This window comes from Pelodiscus sinensis, chromosome 1 (assembly GCF_052426305.1).
Source record: "Pelodiscus sinensis isolate ZL-2025 chromosome 1, ASM5242630v1, whole genome shotgun sequence".
In the NCBI taxonomy this organism is placed as follows: domain Eukaryota; kingdom Metazoa; phylum Chordata; order Testudines; family Trionychidae; genus Pelodiscus; species Pelodiscus sinensis.
In genome coordinates, this window is record NC_143052.1 from 160,426,783 (window position 1) to 160,449,153 (window position 22,371).

Below are 22,371 nucleotides of genomic sequence, written 5' to 3' on the forward strand. Positions count from 1 at the left end.
GGTTTGCAAACGTTCTAGAAAAACTGTATTTGTAATATACAATAATAGGAAACATCTAGAAAAGACAGTCTAAAATAACGTTTCAAATCTTTTATCTTCATTGACTAAACATAAATCTTCAATAATATCTATTATAACCAAGTGCTAATGTAAGATACACAGGTCTGTGTGTATCTATGCAGTTAAAACATCAAATAAACGAACATTAGAGCTTAAAGGTAAATTAAAACAACTTCTCAAGAGTATAATGCTCAAAGATTCAAAGGAGAAGCTGACTGGTTCAATTTTTCAAAAGCACAAGCAAAATTGCATTAAAATCCAACCAGGATAATTTTCTGTTCTAACAGTTTACATTCATATTTATGCTAACATTAATTTTTCAATGTGGTCCTAAACTTTGTGATAGTAGAAATGGATGAGCTATGAGACCAAGCCATTTCATTTCTTGAAAACATCCAAAATTTCTTCACATGGCCTGGCAGGCTTTCCTAACTCTGCTGTGTTTGTATTTACAACGGGTAACCTTACAATGCTAGATTGACACACATCTTGCTTATGGAGCTCTTCAAGATAGCCATCGGTTTGTTTTAAGTCATCTAAGTGGTCACCCTAAAAAACAAACATGTAGGGATATATAAACATTTTGAAATCATTTACAAATAATTTTTACAAAGATACTAATATAGCTGTCTCTCCTCAGTTCTGAGAACACACAATCTAAAACAGATAAAGCAAACAGAAAACAAACAAACCAACCCAAAACCACAGTCCAGGAGACAGAGTGTGCATGGCAATTAGTGACAGAAAGTGAAAAGAGAGTACTTATAGGGGCAGGTAAGGAAGGATCTGGAAGAAAAGTAATCCGAGCAAGAGAAAGCATGTAGCAGAAAGAACATGAAAGCAGAGACACAAAGGATGGGGGTGTGATTTTACAGAACCCTACAGAAGAAAATGAGAAGCTTGAAAAAAGATAGGACCAGTGAAGAGACAGAATGGCCACTGAAGATGGGAGTTAGCAAAAGGGTTTGGATGGTGTGGAGAGGGGGATGTGAAAGGTAGTGAAGGGCAGATAGGATATTTTTACAACAATGTGTTATACCATAAGAACACTTGCACTAAGAGGCTTAAGACCAGAGTTAAAGGAGTCTATGCATCCTATCCATTGAAAACCTATTCAATAGCAACACTTCAGCATTAGCTCAGAATATAATTAATGACAGTCTCACTAAACTCCTAAACCAAAAATTACACACATGATTTATGAGAACCAGTTGCTCATTTACTATCTTATCTTACAAGGTGCTGAGTGTCTTCAGTTTCAGAGGGTGCCAGGACTGAAATAATGTTGTCTATAGTACTCATTAGCCAATTTTTTTTTCAGATGACAAAGCAACTCACTGCTCCAGCACCCTACACGTTTTCCAGACCTGTTGTAAATAACACTTAGGCACAGATTTTTGCTGTCTTTAATAATATTTTGATGTTCTTTAACTTCAGGAGAGAGAGTGATTGTATTAGGGAGGCTGAAACATTTTTGCTTGAAATAGATAAAGAAAAAGAAGGAGAGTGCTCTGGAGCACCACAAAAGGCATGCTGTATTTCCAATAAGCTCCATACCACCAGCAAAAAGCCCTCCTCCATAAAGGTGTACTAAGCTAAACACTGCTATCTGGTTAGTGGTTTTCCCAGATGACTGAGCTGTAGCTGGTTTTCACTGACCCTGGAAAAAAGTCAGCTCTCACAGAACCTCAGAGGGGCACACCAGATGGCAACTCTACCCAACACTGAGGATGTTACTTCCTTGGACGTAACCCTAGCTGGACTCCTGTGACAGAGACAATTGACACAATGCATAATACAATTAAGAGCCTTTGTAAGATTTCAAAAGATTTTGTGACATTATGTAACACCCAGGTAAATGTAATGAAGGGCTTCAGAACTAGAAGGCTGTAAGCCTGGAAAGATTGGTTAAATCTTTATACGATGAAAAGCATGAGAAACAGGAGTTACTTCTGTGGCAGAGCACCCAAGGGACCACGCAACCTGGTCTATTTCATATCAAAATTCAAATGTTTTAAATACTTAATCACCATTAGCTTCTGCAGTAAAAGGGAACGGGAGGCTGTGAATGTATGGGACTCTGCACTATCCAGAATGTTTTGCTGGCTCCTTTACTCAGGGACCAAGAGACAATCTTAACCTTGGCCAGGAAAGTGACCAGCTCACCTACCTCAAGAGAAATGCCATGTTTGCCTTGACTGACTGGCAGTGCTTCCTGAGTTCTGTCAACAACTCCTGTATGGTTGTCTGCTTTTTCTATATCCTATACCATTTCTGGTTTCTCTTAAAGAGCAGAAGCATTTTGGACTAGAAAGACCTCAGCTACTACTGAAGATGACCACGTCTCAAGGAGGATCCTGGAGACAGTCCAGAACAAATCCAGTTTATTTCCAGACACCAGGAGCGCCTTGCAAACGTTAGTGTTTAGATTTCTTATTTGTACCTTATGTTTATTTCCTCACATAGCCTTTTAGCGCTCCCAGGTCTGACTAGTTCCCACATTTAATTCATCTGCCTGAATCCACTTATTCTTTGAAGCCAACTTAGTTTACAGAACATGAACAAGTTTCTATTTCTGTCTTCGTGGACACGATTCACATCAGTGCAAAAAAAAAAAAAAACTACCCCCCCAATTAACACATGATGCATTTAGAGCCAAATTCTGGTACCTTTTAAGTTAAATGTAAGCTCCCACTGATTTCACTAGAGCTAAGATTTATACCCTATGAGGATATGGTCAACAGTTAGATACATACTAATACAGAAGATAGGAGTTCTGAGTTAATAATCATCATCATCACTGTAATATTAATTAGAAAGTGTTTAAGCAGAAGTGCCATTTAAATCATCTGTCACACTTCAATATTTTACATTATTTTTACAATATTTTACATTTACATAGCAGTAGGGATATATTATCGACCACCAGATCAGGACACTGATAGTAATTATGAAATGCTAAGGGAGATGAGAGAGGCTATCAAAATAAAAAACTCGATAACAGTGGGGGATTTCAACTATTCCCATATGGACTGGGTACATGTCACCTTAGGACGGGATGCAGAAATAAAATTTCTTGATACCTTAAATGACTGCTTCTTGGAACATCTGGTTCTGGAACCCACATAGGAAGAGGCTATTCTTAATTTAGTCCTAAGTGGAGCGCAGGATCTGGTTCAAGAGGTAAATATACCTGGACTGCTTGGAAATAGTGACCATAATGTAATAAAATTTAACATCCCTGTGGTGGGAAAAATACCTCAACATCCCAACACCGTGGCATTTAATTTCAGAAAGGGGAACTACACAGAAATGAAGAAGTTAGTTAACAGAAATTAAAAGGTACAGTGACAAAAGGAAAATCTCTGCAAGCTGTATGGAAACTTTTCAGTCACCCTAATAGAGGCCCAACTTAAATGTATACCCCAAATTAAAAAACACAGAGAGAGAGACAAAAAAGTGCCACCATGGCTTAACAACCAAGTAAAAGAAGCAGTGACAGATAAAAAGTGGAAGTCAAATCCTAGTGAGGAAAATAGAAAGGACCATAAACTTTGTCAAATTAAGTGTAAAAATATAATAAGAAAACCCCAAAAGAAGTTTGAAGAACAGCTAGCCAAAAACTCAAAAAGTAACAGTAAAATGTTTTTTAAGTATATCAGAAGCAGGAATCTGGCTAAACAACCAGTGGGGCCCATGGATGAGAAAGATGCGAAAGGAGCACTCAAAGATGATAAAGTCATAGCGGAGAAGCTGAATGAATTCTTTGCTTCAGTCTTCATGGCTGAGGGTATTGGGGAGATTCCCAAACCTGAGCCATTCTTTTTAGGTGACAAATCTGAGGAATTGTCCCAGATCGAGGTCTCATTAGAGGAGGTTTTGGAACAAATTGATAAACTTAACAGTAACAAGTCACCAGGACCAGATGACATTCACTCAAGAGTTCTGAAAGAACTCAAAATGGGAAATTGCGGAACTATTAACTGTGGTTTGTAACCTATGCTTTAAATCAGCTTCTGTACCAAATGATTGGAAGATATTGACGCCAATATTTAAAAAGGGCTCTATAGGTGGTCCTGGCAATTACAGACTGGTAAGTCTAATGTCAGTACCGGGCAAATTAGCTGAAACTATACTAAAGAATAAAATTGTCAGACACATGGATGAATACAATTTATTGGGTGAAGTCAATAAGGTTTCTGTAAAGGGAAATCACGCCTTACTAATCTGCTAGAGTTCTTTGAGGTGGTCAACAAATAGGTAGATAAGGGGGATCCAGTAAATATAGTAGACTTAGATTTCCGGAAAGCCTTAGACAAGGTCCCTCCCTAAAGGTTCTTAAGTAAAGTAAATTGTCATCAGATAAGAGGGAAGGTCCTTTTGTGAATTGATAACTGGTTAAAAGACAGGAAACAAAGAGTAGGAATAAACGGTAAGTTTTCGGAGTGGAGAGAGGTAACTAGTGGGGTCCTGCAAGAGTGCAAGGGTCTGTCTTGGGACCCATACTATTCAACTTACAGGCAGACCCTGACTTACGCGGATCCGACTTATGTCGGATCCGCACTTACGAACGGAGCTTTCTCGCCCCGGAAGTCGGGGCGAGAAAGCCCCGTTCGTAAGCTGCTCCGGTGCCCCTGGTCTGCTGGAGACCGTCTCCAGCAGACCAGGGGCACTGGGCGGGTTCCCGCGCTTCTGAGGCTTTGCCAGAGCAAAGCCTCAGAAGCGCGGGAACCGCTGCTGCTGCCCCTTGAGACCCGGTGCCTGTGGTCTGCTGGGGACGGTCCCCAGCAGACCACAGGCACCCGGACTGAAGCCGCAGCCGCGGGGGGGTCCCGCGCCTCTGAGGCTTTGCCAGAGCAAAGCCTCAGAGGCGCGGGGAACCGCCGCTGCTGCCGCTTTGACTGAAGCGGCAGCAGCGGCGGTTCCCCGCGCCTCTGAGGCTTTGCTCTGGCAAAGCCTCAGAGGCGCGGGACCCCCCCGCGGCTGAGGCTTCAGTCCGGGTGCCTGTGGTCTGCTGGGGACCGTCCCCAGCAGACCACAGGCACCCAGACTGGAGCGGCAGCAGCGGCGGTTCCCCGCGCCTCTGAGGCTTTGCTCTGGCAAAGCCTCAGAGGCGCGGGACCCCCCCGCGGCTGCGGCTTCAGTCAGCGTGCCTGTGGTCTGCTGAGGACCGTCCCCAGCAGACCACAGGCACCCAGACTGGAGCGGCAGCAGCGGCGGTTCCCCGCGCCTCTGAGGCTTTGCTCTAGCAAAGCCTCAGAGGCGCGGGACCCCCCGCGGCTGCGGCTTCAGTCCGGGTGCCTGTGGTCTGCTGGGGACCGTCCCCAGCAGACCACAGGCACCCAGACTGAAGCCGCAGCCGTGGCGGGGTCCCTCGCCTCTGAGGCTTTGCCAGAGCAAAGCCTCAGAGGCGCGGCACCCCGCTGCCGCTGCGGCTCTGCTCCCCGTGTCCCTGGTCTGCTGGGGGGGGGGCGCAGCTAGTGTGCTCCCCCCCCCAGCAGACCAGGCTTTTGTTTTGGACTCTGGGGCAGAGCAGCTGGGGCGCTGCCGATTGGTCCTGCAGCGCCCGTGGGCACTACTGGACCAACCCGGCAGCACCCCAGCTGCTCTGCCCCAGGTCCTGATTCAGCCGCTGCTGGTCAGTTTCAGCAGCGGCTGAATCAGGACGTCTGGGGCAGAGCAGATGGGGTGCTGCTGGGTTGGTCCAGTAGCACCCCAGCTGCTCTGCCCCAGGCGTCCCCAAGTCAGCTTCTGCTGAAACTGACCAGCGCTGACTACAGGAAGCCCCAGGCAGAGTTGCTCTGCCCCGGGCTTCCTGGAATCAGCTGCTGATCAGTTTCAGCAGCAGCTGACTTGGGGACGCCTGGGGTTCTTAAGTTGATTCTGTATGTAAGTCAGAACTGGCGGTCAGTTTCAGCAGTGTCTGAATCTGGACGCCAGTTCCGACTTACATACAGATTCAACTTAAGAACAAACCTACAGTCCCTATCTTGTACGTAACCCGGGGACTGCCTGTATTTATAAATGATCTAGAGAAAAGGGTAAACAGAGAGGTGGAAAAATTTGCAGATGATACCAAACTACTCAAGATAGTTCAGACCAAAGGAGATTGTGAAGAGTTTCAAAAAGATCTCACAAAACTAAGTGATTGGGCAACAAAATGGCAAATGAAATTTAATGTGTATAAATGTAAGGTAATGCACATTGGAAAAAACTATACATAAAATATGATGGGGACTAATTTAGCTACAACTACTCAAGAGAGAGATCTTGGAGTCACTGTGGATAGTTCTCTAAAAACATCCACTCAGTGTGCAGCGGCAGTCAAAAAAGCAAACAGAATGTTAGGAGTCATTAAAAAAGGGATAGACAACCATTTGTTTCGTATCGTAGCAATAGTTATGTCATTAGTCTGCTAACCTTCTTCCATTGTAGGAGTTTGTCTGTGCTCTGCTGTGAGCCATTTTAGCATAGTTTTTCAGATAGTATGTTAATGATTCCCAAACAAAACCTGCTCGTTTACATGTAAAAGGGTGTTTTTTGAAATTGCCCTATTGCCAGCCTAACTTGGGATCTGAGTGAAGCTGGATTCTTTCCAGTCTGTGCAGCATCATTGTTTTGTAAATCCACCTGTAAAGGAATTCATGTACAGATTCTTATTCTGACTGAGGCACTTTAGTCTGAAACAGCTAACCCAGGACAAGTTGTACTTTTTTTCCTTATGAAAAAAGCCAATAGCTCATTAATAATAAATATCTGAATTAAATACCACGCACTGGATGACTCTGCTTTATTAACTGTGACATCTTTTCCTGAAGAGTCTTCATTTTTTCTTGAGTAGCTTTTATTTGCAACTCACAGCGTTTCTGTTGCAGTTCACTAACATACGCTACTTCACAGCTATGCTGAGTTAGGCACTGAATTTTTCTCAGTATTTTCCTCTCATACTGAATAAAATAGTCTTTCATGATCTGGGGATAGAAGTGCACAGACATTTTATTTTACTTACAAGCAGAAAAATTATTTCAGATGTATTGTATTAAAACACACATTGCTTTTCAAAGGGAGAAATTGGTCAGTGCTAATTTATCACGATGGCTGATTCAGCACATTTGAAACAGGAGGACCAGGATGGGCAGTAAAAGTGGAATTTTAAGTGACATGTGATAGTGCAGGAAGGAATCAAATTCAATTTATTAGAATATTTAAAGTCACTAGTCAGGCATTAAGAAGTTTAATGTTCACCCAGATGCATCTCTTAAATTAGAGTCAATTTGCCAATAGTAATTTCAAGAGAAATAGGAGAAAAATGATTTGGCTGCAGAATGCTTTTGGCAGGTTTAATCTCTCAGAACATAGCTATCTAGCATACGAAACAGACATAGAGTGCGCAATATGTGGAATCAAGCAGGTTCCACTCAGCTCTTTTAGTATTGTGTTGGGAGATGGGAATCCTCAGCATATCCTCCAGACTCACTAAATGGCTTTTTAAGAACTTAAACAAAACAAAAAAAACCAACCCTCCCAAACCCGACCCTACAAGCCTTCCTCACCAATCCACCCACCACAGCCCTTTTTTAAAATCCTCTTAGCAGCAACACTTGAATTGATAGCCCGGGAAAGAGAAAAAGGGCTTGGAGAGAGAGGAGGATATTAAGAAATTAGTTTAATCCCTTACAAATCTCATGGTGAGTGTTCATTTACAGCTGTAACCAGAACAAAGATTACATCAACAATCCTCAACTGTCAATAAAAACAGGCTATGGGCATATTAGGATCATGTAACACAGTACAAATATGAAACTGCATTCCCTTACTTGCATAACAAGCCCTTTATCATAGGTCTTAAATCATTTGACTACTCTAGTTTGTAAAAAACATGGATGAATCCTTATCACTGTGCTTCCCCATAACAATTCTTGTTAGACAGTTACACTGACTATATATGATAGCATGTCCTTTTCCTAGGAAACCAACACAAAACTACTCTACTTACCTGATACAACATCAATTTAGAATACAAACCAATTACATAAAATAGTGTTACCTGGCCGCAGCACAATGTTGAGTTCTTTGGTGGTTCTGAAGGCTCCTCTGGCTATATTCATAAATAAAGCAGAATTAATATTTATAATGAGGATATTAATTTCTATGCTTGAACTTAGTAGTAGTGAAGAAACATTTGTATAATAATGAGTTGCTAAATAGATGCAAAGACAGAAATGAGGAATAAGGAGGGCAAGATTCAGAGTCAAACATCAATCAACCCAGGAGCACCTGAGAGAAGAGAAATGCAGGTTCCTGAGAGTTGTTGCAAGAACTCTGAAGAGGCAAAGCAAATCTTTAGTCCCCACTGGAGGACACACTGAAACTTTTCCCACAGATGAGTTATTCACCTATTTCATTCTAAGCTAAAGCTGGGATGTAAAAACTCTATAAGCTGCAGAAAACGGTGATGGGTTGAGTCACACACCTCTGAGGAGTTAGATCTAGAACCTTCCACCCTCTAGTACAGTAATTACTCATTTAACACATGCCCGCTTAACACATTTTCACAATAGCACAATTTTTTGGGGGGAACTTTTTTCGAATAACATGACCATCCCCGAAATAACACAAAAATAATGAAGTGGTGGACAACTTTGTGCGGCAGTATAAGTTGGTGAAAACAGTGGCAATACGCATGGGCTGATGAATACACCTGGTCGCAGCGTTCTTCCGCTCAGTCACGTGTTTATCTTTGTGTTTTAACAAACTATGGCGACTTGTGTTGCTAGATATCTAATGCTGATGTTGACGACCCAGCACCAACAAAAAAATTGACTTTGTCACCACCACCTGAAACGCAACCTTCACCTTTTCCATTATTTTTAATGGGAAAATTGACCCCGCATAGCATGTTTTCACTTAGCACGAACGTTTTCAGAAACGCATCTATAGTGTTAAATGAGAAATTACTGTACTAAGAAATCTTTCTAATTTGATTTAAAGGAAACCTCTTGCTGGCCATTCTTTTCTTCGCTACAGTTGTAATTGAGTCATGGGCAACTCTTTGGTCCATGGGCTGCATGCAGCCCCTCAGGGTTCTATGTGTGACTCATGAGACATCTTGTTTCTAGTTGCCCATACACAGCCTGAAATTGCAAGTTCACATACCTTAAACATAGATACAAGATCCTCAGCAGACATGCAATTAAGCTGTTCTCTTGACAGTTTGCAGTCTGGCAAAAAATACAACAGGACTTCCCTAAAATATGTCAAGAAAATAAGTTGTGTGTCAGTAACCTCAAGTCTTGTACTGTGGAGTCCAAGGGATCCAGCCTGAATGCGTCTAATCAAGACACCTAACAGTAACTTGTTGTAAAAAGTGTCCCTCTTACTCAGGTGCGACAGACTGGACTGTAAGAAATGATTTAGATATGTCAGGACACTATATATACACCCGGGTTGTACCTCCCTTAACTGGGACTCCCTGATCCAGCAGCGGTCAACGGAGCCCAGGAAGAGGGAAGTCTGGCAGCACAGCAGGAGTGCCGTAAGGAGCATTGTCGACTCAGCCAGGAGTCCAGAGTGTGTGTGTGTGTGGTGGGGGCGGAGGGGAAGGGCTGATGGCATGGCGGGGAGTTCTGGCTCCAGTGGCCGGGGAGTTCTAGCCTGGCCACAGCCGTGTACCTCTGGCCCCAGCCAGCGAGCTCCAACCTCAGAGGCAACCACGGAGCTCTGGCTCCATTCTGTCTCCAGTGGCCAGGGAACTCCAGCCCCAGCAGCAGCCGGTGAGCTCTGGCCCAGACCCAGGGGGCTCCATCTTGTCCCTTCACTCTGGCACTATGGAGCTCTGCCCTGGCTGTGCAACTCTGGCCGTAGCATATCCAGTCCCGGAAGTAGTGGGGGTGAGGAGAGTCCCAGGGGGCTGAGACAGCAGCAGGGGCAGACTGGAGCCCTAGCCCAGAAGCAGCACCGCCACAAGGGAGCAAATCCCCTCATCTGGGACCAATCAGGTCTCGAGGGTGCCAGACCAGTGAGGTCCAACGTGTGTGTATAAATGCTATAGCGCCTCAGAACTCGGTAAAAAATATGAGAACCACCAAATTGGAAAAAATTAAAAACCTGTTTTTAAATTAGCTAAATACAATAATAAACAACATGAACTCATCCAGCAGCCACACTCTGTGGGATCCATTGTGTCTAAGTTAAGGAAATGGACCTGAGGCCTGGATATAATTTTTGAAATTTCAGTTCAGGTCTTTTTTTTAATACAACTGGAAGGGACCTTGAGAGGTCATTGAGTTGAGTCCAGTCCCCTGCCCTCATGGCAGGGCCAAGTACCATCTCTAACAGATCTGCCCCAGATCCCTAAATGACCCCCTTAAGAACTGAACGCACAAACCTGGGTTTAGCAGGCCAACGTGCAAACCACTGAGCGATCCTTCCTCCTTCAATACTATACCAACAAGGAGCTGGAATAGTACTTTACACCAAGAAATAGTCTTTCAACCAAGGATGCCCAAAGATATTATTTATAAAAAATGTCATCCCTATTTTTCAGAGGGGCAGATTGAGGTAGAAAGAAAAATGATAATGAATCAGTGGGAGAGGACAAGAACTGCACTAAGGGGGCATCTCTGGACAACCACAGACTAAAATCTTTCCAGCCATTTCATTCAGCTCAAGGATGTGGCCTAACAGTGCTCTGAACCCCTGGGAGAGTGTGACTGCCCATACTAAGCAATAAGTTTTGTGGGAGATGTGGTTTGGCTCCAAAATCAATTCAGTCCACTGGCTGAATGGATAGTGGTTGCCCTTTACAGACATGGGGATAAAAAAAATAGCTGAAACAGGGAGCATGGATGGGGTGACTATGTTGTTCGATAACAGTGTTATTTACAACATTTATATGGCTTGCCAAGCCAATAATCTTTGTTATGAAGCATTTGATTCTTGAATAATTAAACACTTCCTATGCAGTATTTGTTCCTGATGTTTTAAATTCACTCCCACTAGCTCCAGCAACTGAATTATATGAGCAATCAAAGTCAGAAGTCCAGCATTCATGAAAGCTCCAGTGTAAGCTCTTGTAAAATCCCACTTCACTCAGTAAATTACTATGCAACAAATGAAGAAGGGAAATGGGTTTTCTGCAAGTTTCATTTTATCCACTGAAAGCTTAGCTGCAAAATTGGATGTGGACAGTATTTCAGATGGCTATACAGATAATTACTTTTGATACAAAAATATTAAGCCAACTACTGTGGTAAGAAAAGAGCCAAATACTTAACAGTTCCATCTGGAAAATAGAATTTCTGCTATTCAAAATACAAAACCCAAGAACTCAACTGGTTAAAAGAGGAACATATTTCATTCTCAAAAAATTCATGTTCTTGTTAAAAGCTTTGCTAGCGCATGTTACATAGCATTTACTGAACTGGATTTTTCTAAATATACAACCAACATTGTGCAAGGAAGTGAATAGATTGAATCTAACATTTGCAAAAGTCTAAGTATGTAGACCCTGATCTGCATACAGCATCTGAGAACAAGTATCAATTTAAGCTGGCCACACTAAAGTGCATTGCATAGGCTTTTGACGATCTGATCCAGTTTTTGTAATATTTTGGTCAGTCTACATAGATTTAAATTCTAGTTAGATTCACTTATGAACCTCTGAAACAGAAGCTTAAATTGTGACACTACTCAGTGAAGGTCACATCAACAGTTGCAATTGGTAAGATGCAGTGAAAGTATTAGAACTATTAAAGTTAAGGCATTTATCTTAACGCTCACCTTAAAAGAGATGTTAATGTTTTTATAGTTTCCTTTCTAGATGTACACTGAGAAGATTCTTCTGTGTGGGCTACAACGCCTATCTCTTGCATAACAACTTTGACTTTTCCTTTGGCACATCCTTCTGGATCTTTACCCAATGCACTGGATATCAAGTAAACCAAAGATCATATTTAAGTATTACACCAAAAGGAAATTGAAGAGACAATTTCTCTTCCCTTAGGGTATATCTAGATTGTGTGGCTATTTTGAAATAAGCTATTCTGGAATAGTTATTCTGAAATAGCTTATTTCAAAATAGCACGTATACACTGCAGGGAAGCCTCGAAATTAGTCCAAGGCAGGCTTCCTTAATGTAGACGTGCTATCTTGATTTAGAGCCCCAGGAGGCACTGGGAAGGAATAACTTAGAATGGCCCTGGTGAGGGGCTATTTCAAAATAGCAGCAGTGGAAGGACTACACGTCTCATTTCAAAATAGCATTCTCGTAGAATGAGGTTTACAGATTTCTGAATAAGCTGTCTGTTATTTAGAAATTACAGAATGGCTGTGTAGATGCTCTCACTGTTATTTCTAAATAACGCTAGTTATCTCAAAATAATAGTGCAGTGTAGCTACACCCTTATTCATCATTGAGTTCATAGGGGGAGCATGGCTACAAATAAAAACGACACCATGGAATCCTGAAGAACATAAAACATGTTTAGTGACCTGAGAACACTACGCAGGGGGGAAGCCGGTGGAAGCCAGTGCTCAGGGGGAGCGGCATTTCAAGCCAGCTCTCCATGAGCACCAGCTCCCATCTGACTCCCCCTGATAAAGAGACAGCAGTGTAGGGGTTGGAAGGTGACTCCGTGGGAGCTGGTACATGCAAGGAGCTGTCTTGAAAGCTGCTTCTGGCATGTACCAGCTCTCAGCTGCCTTCTCTCACCCCATGCTGCTGCCTCTCTATGGGTATGTCTACACTACCACCCTAGTTCGAACTAGGGTGGTTAATGTAGTCATTCGAAGTTGCAAATGAAGCCCGGGATTTAAATATGCCAGGCTTCATTTGCATCTTGCCGGGCGCCGCCATTTTTAAATCCCCCTCTTAGTGTGGACTCCGTGACCGCGGCTACACACGGCACTGAGTAGGTAGTTCGAATTAGGCTTTCTAATTCGAACTACCATTACTCCTCGTGATTTATGACCTCGGCCCCGCATTTATAATGGTGCACGGTGCCTATCGTAAATGAGGGTTCGAGTTACGATGCCTCTGACTTGTAATGCTTCCTCAGGAACTAATCGTGTCAAAAGTTGGGGGCCACCTGTATTGCCTAGCAGCATTACCAACACCTCCATTTCTTCCTGGGCTCTTAGAAGACAGTTAAGAGTAAATTAGAGTTAAATAATAGTAAAGAACACTGAGAGCCAGGACTGGTGGCCATAAACAAACTTTTATGGGACTGCAGGAAACTTAGCTACACCCATAGTAATGAACATCTGGCTAACTAAAATCAGGTTGCGAACACGGATGCTGCTGGACCAAATAGTGACGGATTAGAGTCTCAAACTATATATATATATATATATATATATATATATATATATATATATATATAAAAAACAAAAGCCACTATCAACACAGTATAAATTCAAGACATAAATCATTAAAAAAATCTTAACCTCACAATGAAGCTTCAAGTTATCAATATGACATGTGAGATTATGACTTTATTCCTAACTCACTGTTTTGTATAGTATATTCAGTGTTTGCAAAACACTGCAATATTTGGTATCATTAGCTACAGAACCATTACAAAACATTATGGAATAGAGGCTTTGAATTTTGCTTCTATAATTATTCTCACCTTTCCAATTTTGAAGAAGGCAAATTATTTCCCGATATTTTTGTTGCTTTTTTCTGATCAGAACAAATATACCTTTGTAAGTCACGCTGCTTCTGATTGCTGCCAGGCGAACCTAAACATTTAGCAAAACACATTAACTTGGAAAAAACAGTGTTCACGTTACTTTGAAGTAATTTTTCAAAGAATGCTGTAACACTAACACATGTGGAAAAAAGAAGTTATCTACATAAATTGTTCTTTGAAACTGAAATCTGTCCTCTTAGGGTATGTCTACATTACAAAGTTAATTCGCAATAACAGCCGTTATTTCAAATTAACTTTATAGCGTCTACACATACAAACTGCTATTTTGAAATAAATTTAAAACAGTGGAGCCCTTATTTCGAATTTGGTTAACCTCATTCTACGAGGAATTATACCAAATTTGAAATAGCTAATTCGAAATAAGTGCTTATTTTAGGGGGCCTCTAGCCCTTCCCAGGGAGCCCTGGTGGCCACTCTGGGCACAACCAGGAAAACTTCTCTGCTCCCCCGCAACCCTGGAGCCCTTAAAGGGGCAGACTCTGGCCACAGCACCTGTGCCAGTTGCTAGCCTGCCAGCACACAGCCAGCACACCGTGCACCTGGCACAGGATGAGCCAGCCACCCGCTGCCAACCAGCCCTCCACCGCTCCCCAGGACCAGGCTCCCAGGAGCCTGGCAGGGGCCACAAAAGGCAGGCGCCTTCCTGGTCTAGTACAGAGATCATGGGCCTCATTGAGATTTGGGGGGAGGCCTCCAATGCCCACAATCTCTGCACTAGGCGCATGAATGTGGCCGTCTACAGCTGCATGGCTGTCAGCCTGGCCACCAGAGGCCACATGTATAGCCAAGAGAAGGTGCGGACAAAAATTACAGAACTGCGGCAGGCATATGCCAGGGCCTCCCAACCAGGGGCTGACCCAAAGGACTGCCCGCATTATGAGGCCCTGGTCTGGTCCTGGGGGTCAGACAGTCCGTGCCCCTCCGGTCATCATCGACCCCGGGGAGAGGGCCCTGCCCCTGACACAGGGGAAAAGGAGGACGACGGCAGCCAGGAGCCTGCAGGGAGTGTGACCTGCATCCAGAACCCCCGAGCCGAACTGGAGAGCCCGTCAGCAGCCTCATCTGAGGTTGAGGAGGCCTCCACATGTGAGTGACATCACGGTCCCCTTATGCGGGGTGGAGGGAGAGGGAGCCCAGGGACCGTGTGCGTCGGCCTTGACGACCACGGAGCAGGGAGCAACTTGTGCATCTGCCATGCCAGCCAGGACATGTGGCCCCAGCTGGGTGCCATGCAGGGGCCCTGGCCTGTTCCCCACATACGTCTATGCGTGAAGGCACATGACAGGCTCCTGACCCCAGGAAGAGACGCTGCCCTCCCTCCAGACACCCCCTCTACACAGAGGCAGGGCACATCTCCCATCTCCCCACCACACACCACACTATATGCAGCACAGGGGCTGGGGTGCAGTCCTGGGCCAGCCACACTCCCGGGGACAGCAGGACATGCTGGTTCGGAGACCTGCCATCCTCGCCTTGCAGAGCGGGGCTGGATTTCACCCACTGTGTCCTCAGAGAGAACTGACCACTTCTCGTTTCACCACAGCCGCAGCACCTGCGAGTGCAGGGCTCACCACCCTGCCTGGAACATCCACCCTCACCCGGGCCAGCAGGCGCACCCGCAACCTGGAGGAGTTCCAGAGGCAGCAGCTGCAGTTGCAGGGATGGCAGGTCCACAGCCAGGAGCAGTGGGTACAAGAGGACCTGCAGCTGCGGCGGGAGAGCTTGCGGGAGCAGGGACGTGCCCTCCGCGAGCACCTGCAGGCCCTGCTGGACCGATTGCTGCCTCCTGCTCCTCCAGCCCCTGTGGCCGCCCCAGCTATCGCTCCTCCTTCCACCCTGTTCCCCCTCCCACTTCTTCTGCCCCCCCATCCCTCCTGCCCCACCCTCCATACCCACTCCCCCCCTGGAATGCCAAGGCCCCCGCATCCACAGTACTGCGAGATGGGAGGGCTGGCAAGACCCCCAACCCTGAGCTTCTCCTCCCCCTTCCTCTCCTCGCCTCCCGCTCTCAGCTCCCTCCTCCCAGGTTTCCCCTGGATGACCACATCCAGGTGCGGAGCAGCACCCTGTTGATGGCCTTCACCACCTGCAGAGAGAGACACAAAACCGAGGGTCACTGGGACGCCTGGGTGACTGGGAGTGTTCGTTCCCTGCCACTGCCCCGCACCCCACTCCCAGGAGCAACCCCTGCTGCAATCCTGGCCACCACGGTTGGTCTGTTGCGCGGCCGGGACAGACAGAACCCTCCCGGGGATGGCACTTACACCACCTTCCCCCTGTTTTCCTTGGGGCAGCCCATGTCCTCCTTGCAGCCCCCCCTCCTGGCTGGTAAGTGCCGTGAGCACCGCTCCGACGGTGGATCTCCCCATGCCGAACTGGTTCCCGACAGATCGGTTGCTATCCGGCGTGGAGAGCTTCCAGAGGGCAATGGCCACCCGCTTGTAGAGGGGAATGGCGGGCCTCATGCGTGTGTTCCGTCGCTGCAGAGCAGGGGCGAGCCACTTGCAGAGCTCAAGGAAGGTGTCCTTCTTAATCCTGAAGTTCTGGGTCCACTGTTGGTCTCCCCAGTGCTCCAGGACAATGTGGTGCCACCAGTCGCTACTGGTGTCCAGATGCCAAATGCAGCGGGGCACGCTGGCATCTGGGCGCCGCTCCGCCAGAGTCCCCAGAGGGGGCAGGGGAAGGGCCAGGGGGCTGGACTGCAGCAGAAGGTGCCAGGTAGCCTCCAGCAATTGCTGCCAGGCTTTCAGCATGAGCACTAGAGTGCCCAGGGACGGCTCTGGCTCCATGGTGCCGACTGCAGTGGTGTCCTAAAGGAGAAGCGACTGAAGCAGGCGGAGAGGAAAATGCTTTGCTGTCCCTCGGCAAGATAGGCAAGCAAGCGGGAAAGCTGAGAACCGGCTGTCCGGGGGGGGGTCCCTTTAAGCACGAGCCTCAGATAGCCTCAGACAGCAGCCACACAAAGCAACTACTGACCTAATGCCCTGCTGGAACCAGTTTCAGCCGTCCTTAAATGCGATCCAGCGTCCAATCAGTATGGACGCGCTATTCTGAAATAGCAAAATGCTATTTCGAATTAGTTTTTGTGTCTAGATGCGTTATTTCAAATTAGCTTATTTCGAATTAACTAATTCGAAATAAGTTAATTTGAAATAGCACTGTAGTATAGGTATATCCTTAGTGAATAGTCAGTTTCCTGGCCTCTGTGGGAAGATGTTGCTTTCAATTAAGTATTTCCCAACAGTCATATGAAAGAGAGACTCATGTCAGTTGCAGGTCCCTCTTATGTATAATGTTACTTTATTTTAAATACAGCGATATAATTTTGTAAACATAGTCTACATTGAAAGCACAAATAATTGTTTATGTTACCTTTATTCAACCAAAGAAATTCTTTACTTTTCCCACACTTAGGCAAATCTTCAGTCTCGTCCTCAGATGCCATTACCTAAAATGCATAAAGTTTACTTTATTATTTTTTCTATGTCTTCAGAAATTGACTTCTCCTAAAAAAGCCATGTACCTACATAGCAAAAGTTAAATCACAAAATAATACATGTTAATTGGAAGTTAGCTGCACGTTTAATTCGAGTTTGATTTTCTTGCTTCCACAGACATAACTCAGAAATGACCCCACCAAGTCAACAGACTCACACTGGCAGAATCAGGCTTTATATGTTTCTTTGATATTTGTCTTTTCAGCTCAAGGTTTTGTTTTTAACCAGATGGAGATAAGGCAGGGATATGTGGGCAAAAAACTTGTTTTGTAGATCTGGTAGAAAAGATTAAACTGCTTAACAAGCAGTTTGATACTTTTAAAATGTTCTAAATAAGTCCTTATTGTGGCCCTTATTCAGGAAGGTAAACACATGAGCAGTCCTAATGCAGACAGTGGGTATGGGCAACATATGAAAGGAACTCTTTAGTGGCTTAAAGATAACTCATTTTCATCATCATATGATCTGATAAGCTTTCTCATGTTACAAACTGGAGATACAAGTCTAAAGTACTCTGAATGCCAGTTTGTAACCCACGACAGTGGTGATTTTCTGATACCGCTGTGTGACTATTTCAGGTAAACTCCATCTAAGGCTAAATACCGGCACAAGACCAATAGTCAACAAGTACTGTAAGGGAAAGTTGAAAAGAACTTTGAAGAGAGAGTTCAAGAGGACGTGAAACTGTTAAGAGATTCCCGTGGATGGTATGAGGCTGGTAGCGGCTCCCATGAGACCGAGTCTTCTCGGAGTCGGGTTGCTTGGGAATGCAGCCCAAAGCAGGTGGTAAACTCCATATTTCAGGCTAGTTACTTTTCCTGTAATCCATTGTTCTATCTCACAGATTTTTATTCAGTATGACATTCTCAACCCAAATGTCTTGCTGGGATAGGGGGATCTTTTCAGTGCTATTTAGAGTTCCATCCATTGCCCCATATGTTTTGAAGGTGGAAACTAACTCCTCTGGTCTCTCACCTTGATAGAAAATGAGAGGCTGCTGCCTGAGAACAGACTTGGCAGAGGTCAACTTCAATGCTGTGAGAAATCTGCCTCACAAACAAGCAGTATTTGCTTTCTGCCTGGTGTTCCCTAGGGCACTTTGCCATGAAGGGGCAGGGTGGGGATGACAAGGAGGCACTGCCATTGTAAAACAGAGGACAAAAGCTTTACTGCACCGTGGGCTTCTAGGTAGAGGTGGAGAAGCATAGGAAGAGCTTACTGCTGCCTGGAAAAGAGAGATAAAGGGCTAAAAATAAAGCGGAAAGGAAATTAGCTGCCAACTCATTTTGCCATTGTAAGCAGATCTTCTAATAGGAAGCTAGAGGAAGACTGTGGAGAATGTACTCAGTTGGAGGCCTGGCAGAGATGGGAACTGACCCCTGGTCTGACACATCTTTGCCTAGTTATTTAACCTGTACCTGAGTTCCTCATCTCTAAAAGAGGAATAACATTTCCTTCTTCCACTCTCTGTGGGTATGTCTACACTACCCTCCTAGTTCGAACTAGCGGGGTAATGTAGGCATACCGCATTTGCAAATGAAGCCCGGGATTTGAATTTCCTGGGCTTCATTTGCATAAGCCGGGCGCCGCCATTTTTAAATCCCGGCTCGTTCGAACCCCGTGCCACGTGGCTACTCGCGGCATGGACTAGGTAGTTCGGACTAGATTTCCTAGTCCGAACTACCGTTACTCCTCATTCCTAGTTCGAACTAGGAGGGTAGTGTAGACATACCCTGGATGTCTTGTCCACTTAGACTGTGAACTCTTCAGGGCTGGGAATGTTTATATACATGTCCCACCCCTAACACAATGGATCTCTGGGACAGTGCATTAATATGGTTAACAGAATTAGTTAATAAGGGGCACAGACTGTCCCCAGTAACCTAGTACCAGCACTAAGCTACCTCCAGAATCCTTGCACAAAAGGTACAGTCATCCTTTTTAGATTACTGTAGGTCTTAGTTCCACAATCGCTATTACTAATTAAGGGTTAGTCTGCCTTTGGGGGTTTGCTCCCAGTAACTCAAGTAAGTTAAAGGGAAAATGCCTTAGTTCACAAGACAACATTCATTAGAGTGCAGTAAGCCCTCATTTACTACGAATTGTATAATATCTTTAAGAATATAGTCCTGAACTGGAACAGTGTCTTATCCAGGACAGCGGCTTCAACAGTGGATCTCCCTACACAGTATTGCTTTGTCAGTGGACTGACAGCATGCCGGAGTGGCCAGTTTCCCCAGTGGTGATTGTGACCCACTTGTCCTTGTGCATGGGGCACTGCTTGGCGGTACACTGCCACTGTTGTTCAGCAGAGATCCCAGAAAAATCATCTTCACCATCCTGAAATTCTCTCACTGCTGGTCATCCCAGGCCTACAAAACGATGCTTTCCCACCAATCCATACTGGTTTTCTAAGCCCAGAAACAGCACTGTAATGTGTGAAGTTGCTCCCAGAACAGCTCTTGTAGAAGCAGTTGCTTGGTATCACCATTGTCCACATCTTCCTTCCTCTCCTGATGCTGAAGATACTACTGCTGCATCATAGGGAGGGTGGTGTGGCAGGTACAGTCCAAAACGCAAAATCGCCGGACTTTGAGAACTGAAAGACAGCCATTCCTGTCTGCATGTTTGCAAGCGTGTAGGGGAGCCTGGACAGCCCTCCCTTGACCAGAACAATATCTACAGTGCTAGGCCTCGTTCTGGCCTTGTCCAAAGTATGGATCTTTAACAAAGCACCTCAGGTCTGATTCAAACCTGGGCATGCATGTATGCATGCACACAGGCCAGGCCAGAAAAGGTGGGAAAAATAAGGAATGCTTGCCCAATTATGCAGAACTTGTACAGGACAGCGAAACCGGGACAAAAAGAGCAGAAACAACCTGGTACTAGTACATCCCATTTTTTGATAAGAGAAAAATTCCAGAGACAGCAAGAAAAACTATTAATGAAGCTCTTTTGCAATATTTTGCCATTGCAAAATGCATCCTAGATATTGGCATAATAGGTATTTTACGCAAAATGTAGTTGATTGATAGATATTACTAGAATGATCAAGTCTCGCTTTGCTAGAAATATAGGGGTAGAAGATCTAATCAGTGGGAAGGATTGAGTAAGGTGTCCCCATTACCTTACTCACTGCAACAAGAAGTTGAACCAGTTTCTATTGCCCAATGCACTGGGGACACCTCTACGCGTGGGGAAAGAAAGAGGCCACGACCTCCCCTCTGACAATCGTAAGGGTAACAGCATTGGAACTGTGTATGTGAATGTGTGAGATTCATAGGAATAAGTATATGTATATTCATAGTCTTATAACTGAGTAGTTTGTGTATTGTCCTAGGTAAAGGTGTTATTATACCGTCTGTGCTAACTATCCCATGTATTGAAATAGATTGTGTAACTTTGCACTGCTTTCCTTTACTATTCAGTGCACAATAAAGTTAACATGAGTTCATCTGATGTGTTTTTACTGGTTCCTCCTGTATCTAAAAACTGAACCACATGACAGGGTGTCAGCATAGTAGTGTGGAGCATTGTTGGGTCCATGGTGGCAGACAGCAATTTGGTGTTAGCCCATCCAGAAGGAGAGGAAGCATTAGACAGAGAGAGCAGAATCACGGGACTTTTTTTTGTAAACAACCACCACCACCACCACCCCCCACTCCCAAAAAACCACTGACACCAAATCCCAGAATTTTAGGGGCTTCTTCTACTTATCCCACAATCATGGAACTCAATGGGGCGACAGATATTGCAACCAGTTCACCCTCCCAATGTGCAGAGAGAGAAACCACAGAATGAACACTGCTCAGGAGCAAAGCTAGGGACCCTTTGAAAATGCCGTGCACTTAGCTCACAGAAAACCCTCAACCCCATGTGCATACAGTGATGAGAACTGAAAGAGAATATAGTTTTATCTCACGTGTATATTATTAACTGCAGCTTGGGTATAGCATGTTAACTAACACACATCAACTCACTGTGGATTAACCTCTCATCCATGGTGACAAACCCTATGTTTCACTTGGTTAACAACTGTTCTAGTGGGGGAAACGTATGAGGAGAACTACCACTCACATCTTCCACATGAAACTTAGTCAATATTGCTTAGCACTTAGAATCCAGAGATGTCATAGTGCTTTATGAAGTTGAGTAAGCAGCAGTCTTTCTGAGTTTTCCCCCCTATGTCTGTAAGATAGCTAAGTGACTTGGTAATGCTGATCATATCAGTGACAGAATCAAACAGAAAATCACTTCTAGCTAATAGCCCAGTTAATATGTGCATTGGCCACATCTGTGAGTTTCTTTTGTTCACAGTTTGAATAGAGAAAGAATACTACCCCACCCCCACTCCATAAAAAATGAGCTGGCATATTACTAAATTTTCAGATAGCAACGAAGAAGAAGATATTCAGACAAGAAAGAAATGAACAGTTAAAGCTAATGACAATACAAATATGTTGTTTTTCAACTACTGTTTCTGCTGATCCCCATTTTTGGAAGCAAACTCCCCAGAGCAGCATATTTGAGCCATCTAAAGCCACGAAAGCTATGACTGCATTCATGCCCCCTTGCATGGAGATATAGTACGCAAGGGGGTCATGGGTCAGCATTCACAGCCCAGGTTGGGGAAGGGAATGTTCCACTTACTTGACCAGATTTAGTGATGAACACTGGTTACATGTCACCTGTGGCATGTTGCCATACACTAAGAAGTGCTCAGAGCGCTCGGGAGATTTCCTACTTCATCACATAGGTATTGCATTACATAAACTGTGATACTCAAAATGTAAACATCTCTAACAAACAGTATATAAAACTACCTAAATTCCACATAGGGTGTGAAACTTTTCAAACTCTGGCCAGCTAGCTAACTGGTTTCATTTTGTTGACATTTGCACCTTCACATCAGTCCTCTTGAAATCAATCACTATTTTATCCGCCATCTCTTTCAATCGCACATAACCCTCATGAATGGCCTACTCAGGAACTATTCCAAATACAAGATCGCCACCTCATTTCTGTTGCTTCCATCCGGTGCACTTCTAGCTTAGGACAAAGGAACAATGTTCTTTATTCTGCCCTGCCATTTTTCATCA

The 22,371-nt window shown here is 44.6% G+C and overlaps 1 protein-coding gene across 2 annotated transcripts; it reads right to left on the minus strand.

Annotated features, from left to right (window-relative positions):
- Positions 1-2: 2 nt before the first annotated feature.
- Positions 3-17,242, minus strand: MORC1 (MORC family CW-type zinc finger 1). Of its 2 annotated transcripts, XM_089773048.1 has the most exons (7): positions 17,148-17,242; positions 13,692-13,803; positions 11,842-11,985; positions 9,217-9,307; positions 8,108-8,158; positions 6,837-7,031; positions 3-609 (listed from the first exon to the last, which is right to left on the minus strand). In XM_089773048.1, the coding sequence occupies exons 1-7, from the start codon at positions 17,218-17,220 to the stop codon at positions 439-441; spliced, it is 837 nt and encodes a 278-aa protein (XP_089629174.1). In that variant the 5' UTR covers positions 17,221-17,242; the 3' UTR covers positions 3-438. The 2 variants fall into 2 exon arrangements, with proteins under 2 accessions (XP_089629174.1, XP_089629178.1); XM_089773052.1 differs by lacking the exon at positions 6,837-7,031.
- Between the last annotated feature and the right edge of the window lie 5,129 nt (positions 17,243-22,371).

Excerpts from the sequence above, each read along its gene's own strand:
- MORC1 (XM_089773048.1), bottom strand. The coding sequence starts at position 17,220 with ATGGCATCTGAGGACGAGACTGAAGATTTGCCTAAGTGTGGGAAAAGT. Across the intron at positions 11,986-13,691 it reads CCTTCTTCAAAATTGGAAAG|TGCATTGGGTAAAGATCCAG; the intron begins GTGAGAATAATT and ends CTTGATATCCAG. Across the intron at positions 8,159-9,216 it reads ATCTTGTATCTATGTTTAAG|CCAGAGGAGCCTTCAGAACC; the intron begins GTATGTGAACTT and ends TTATGAATATAG.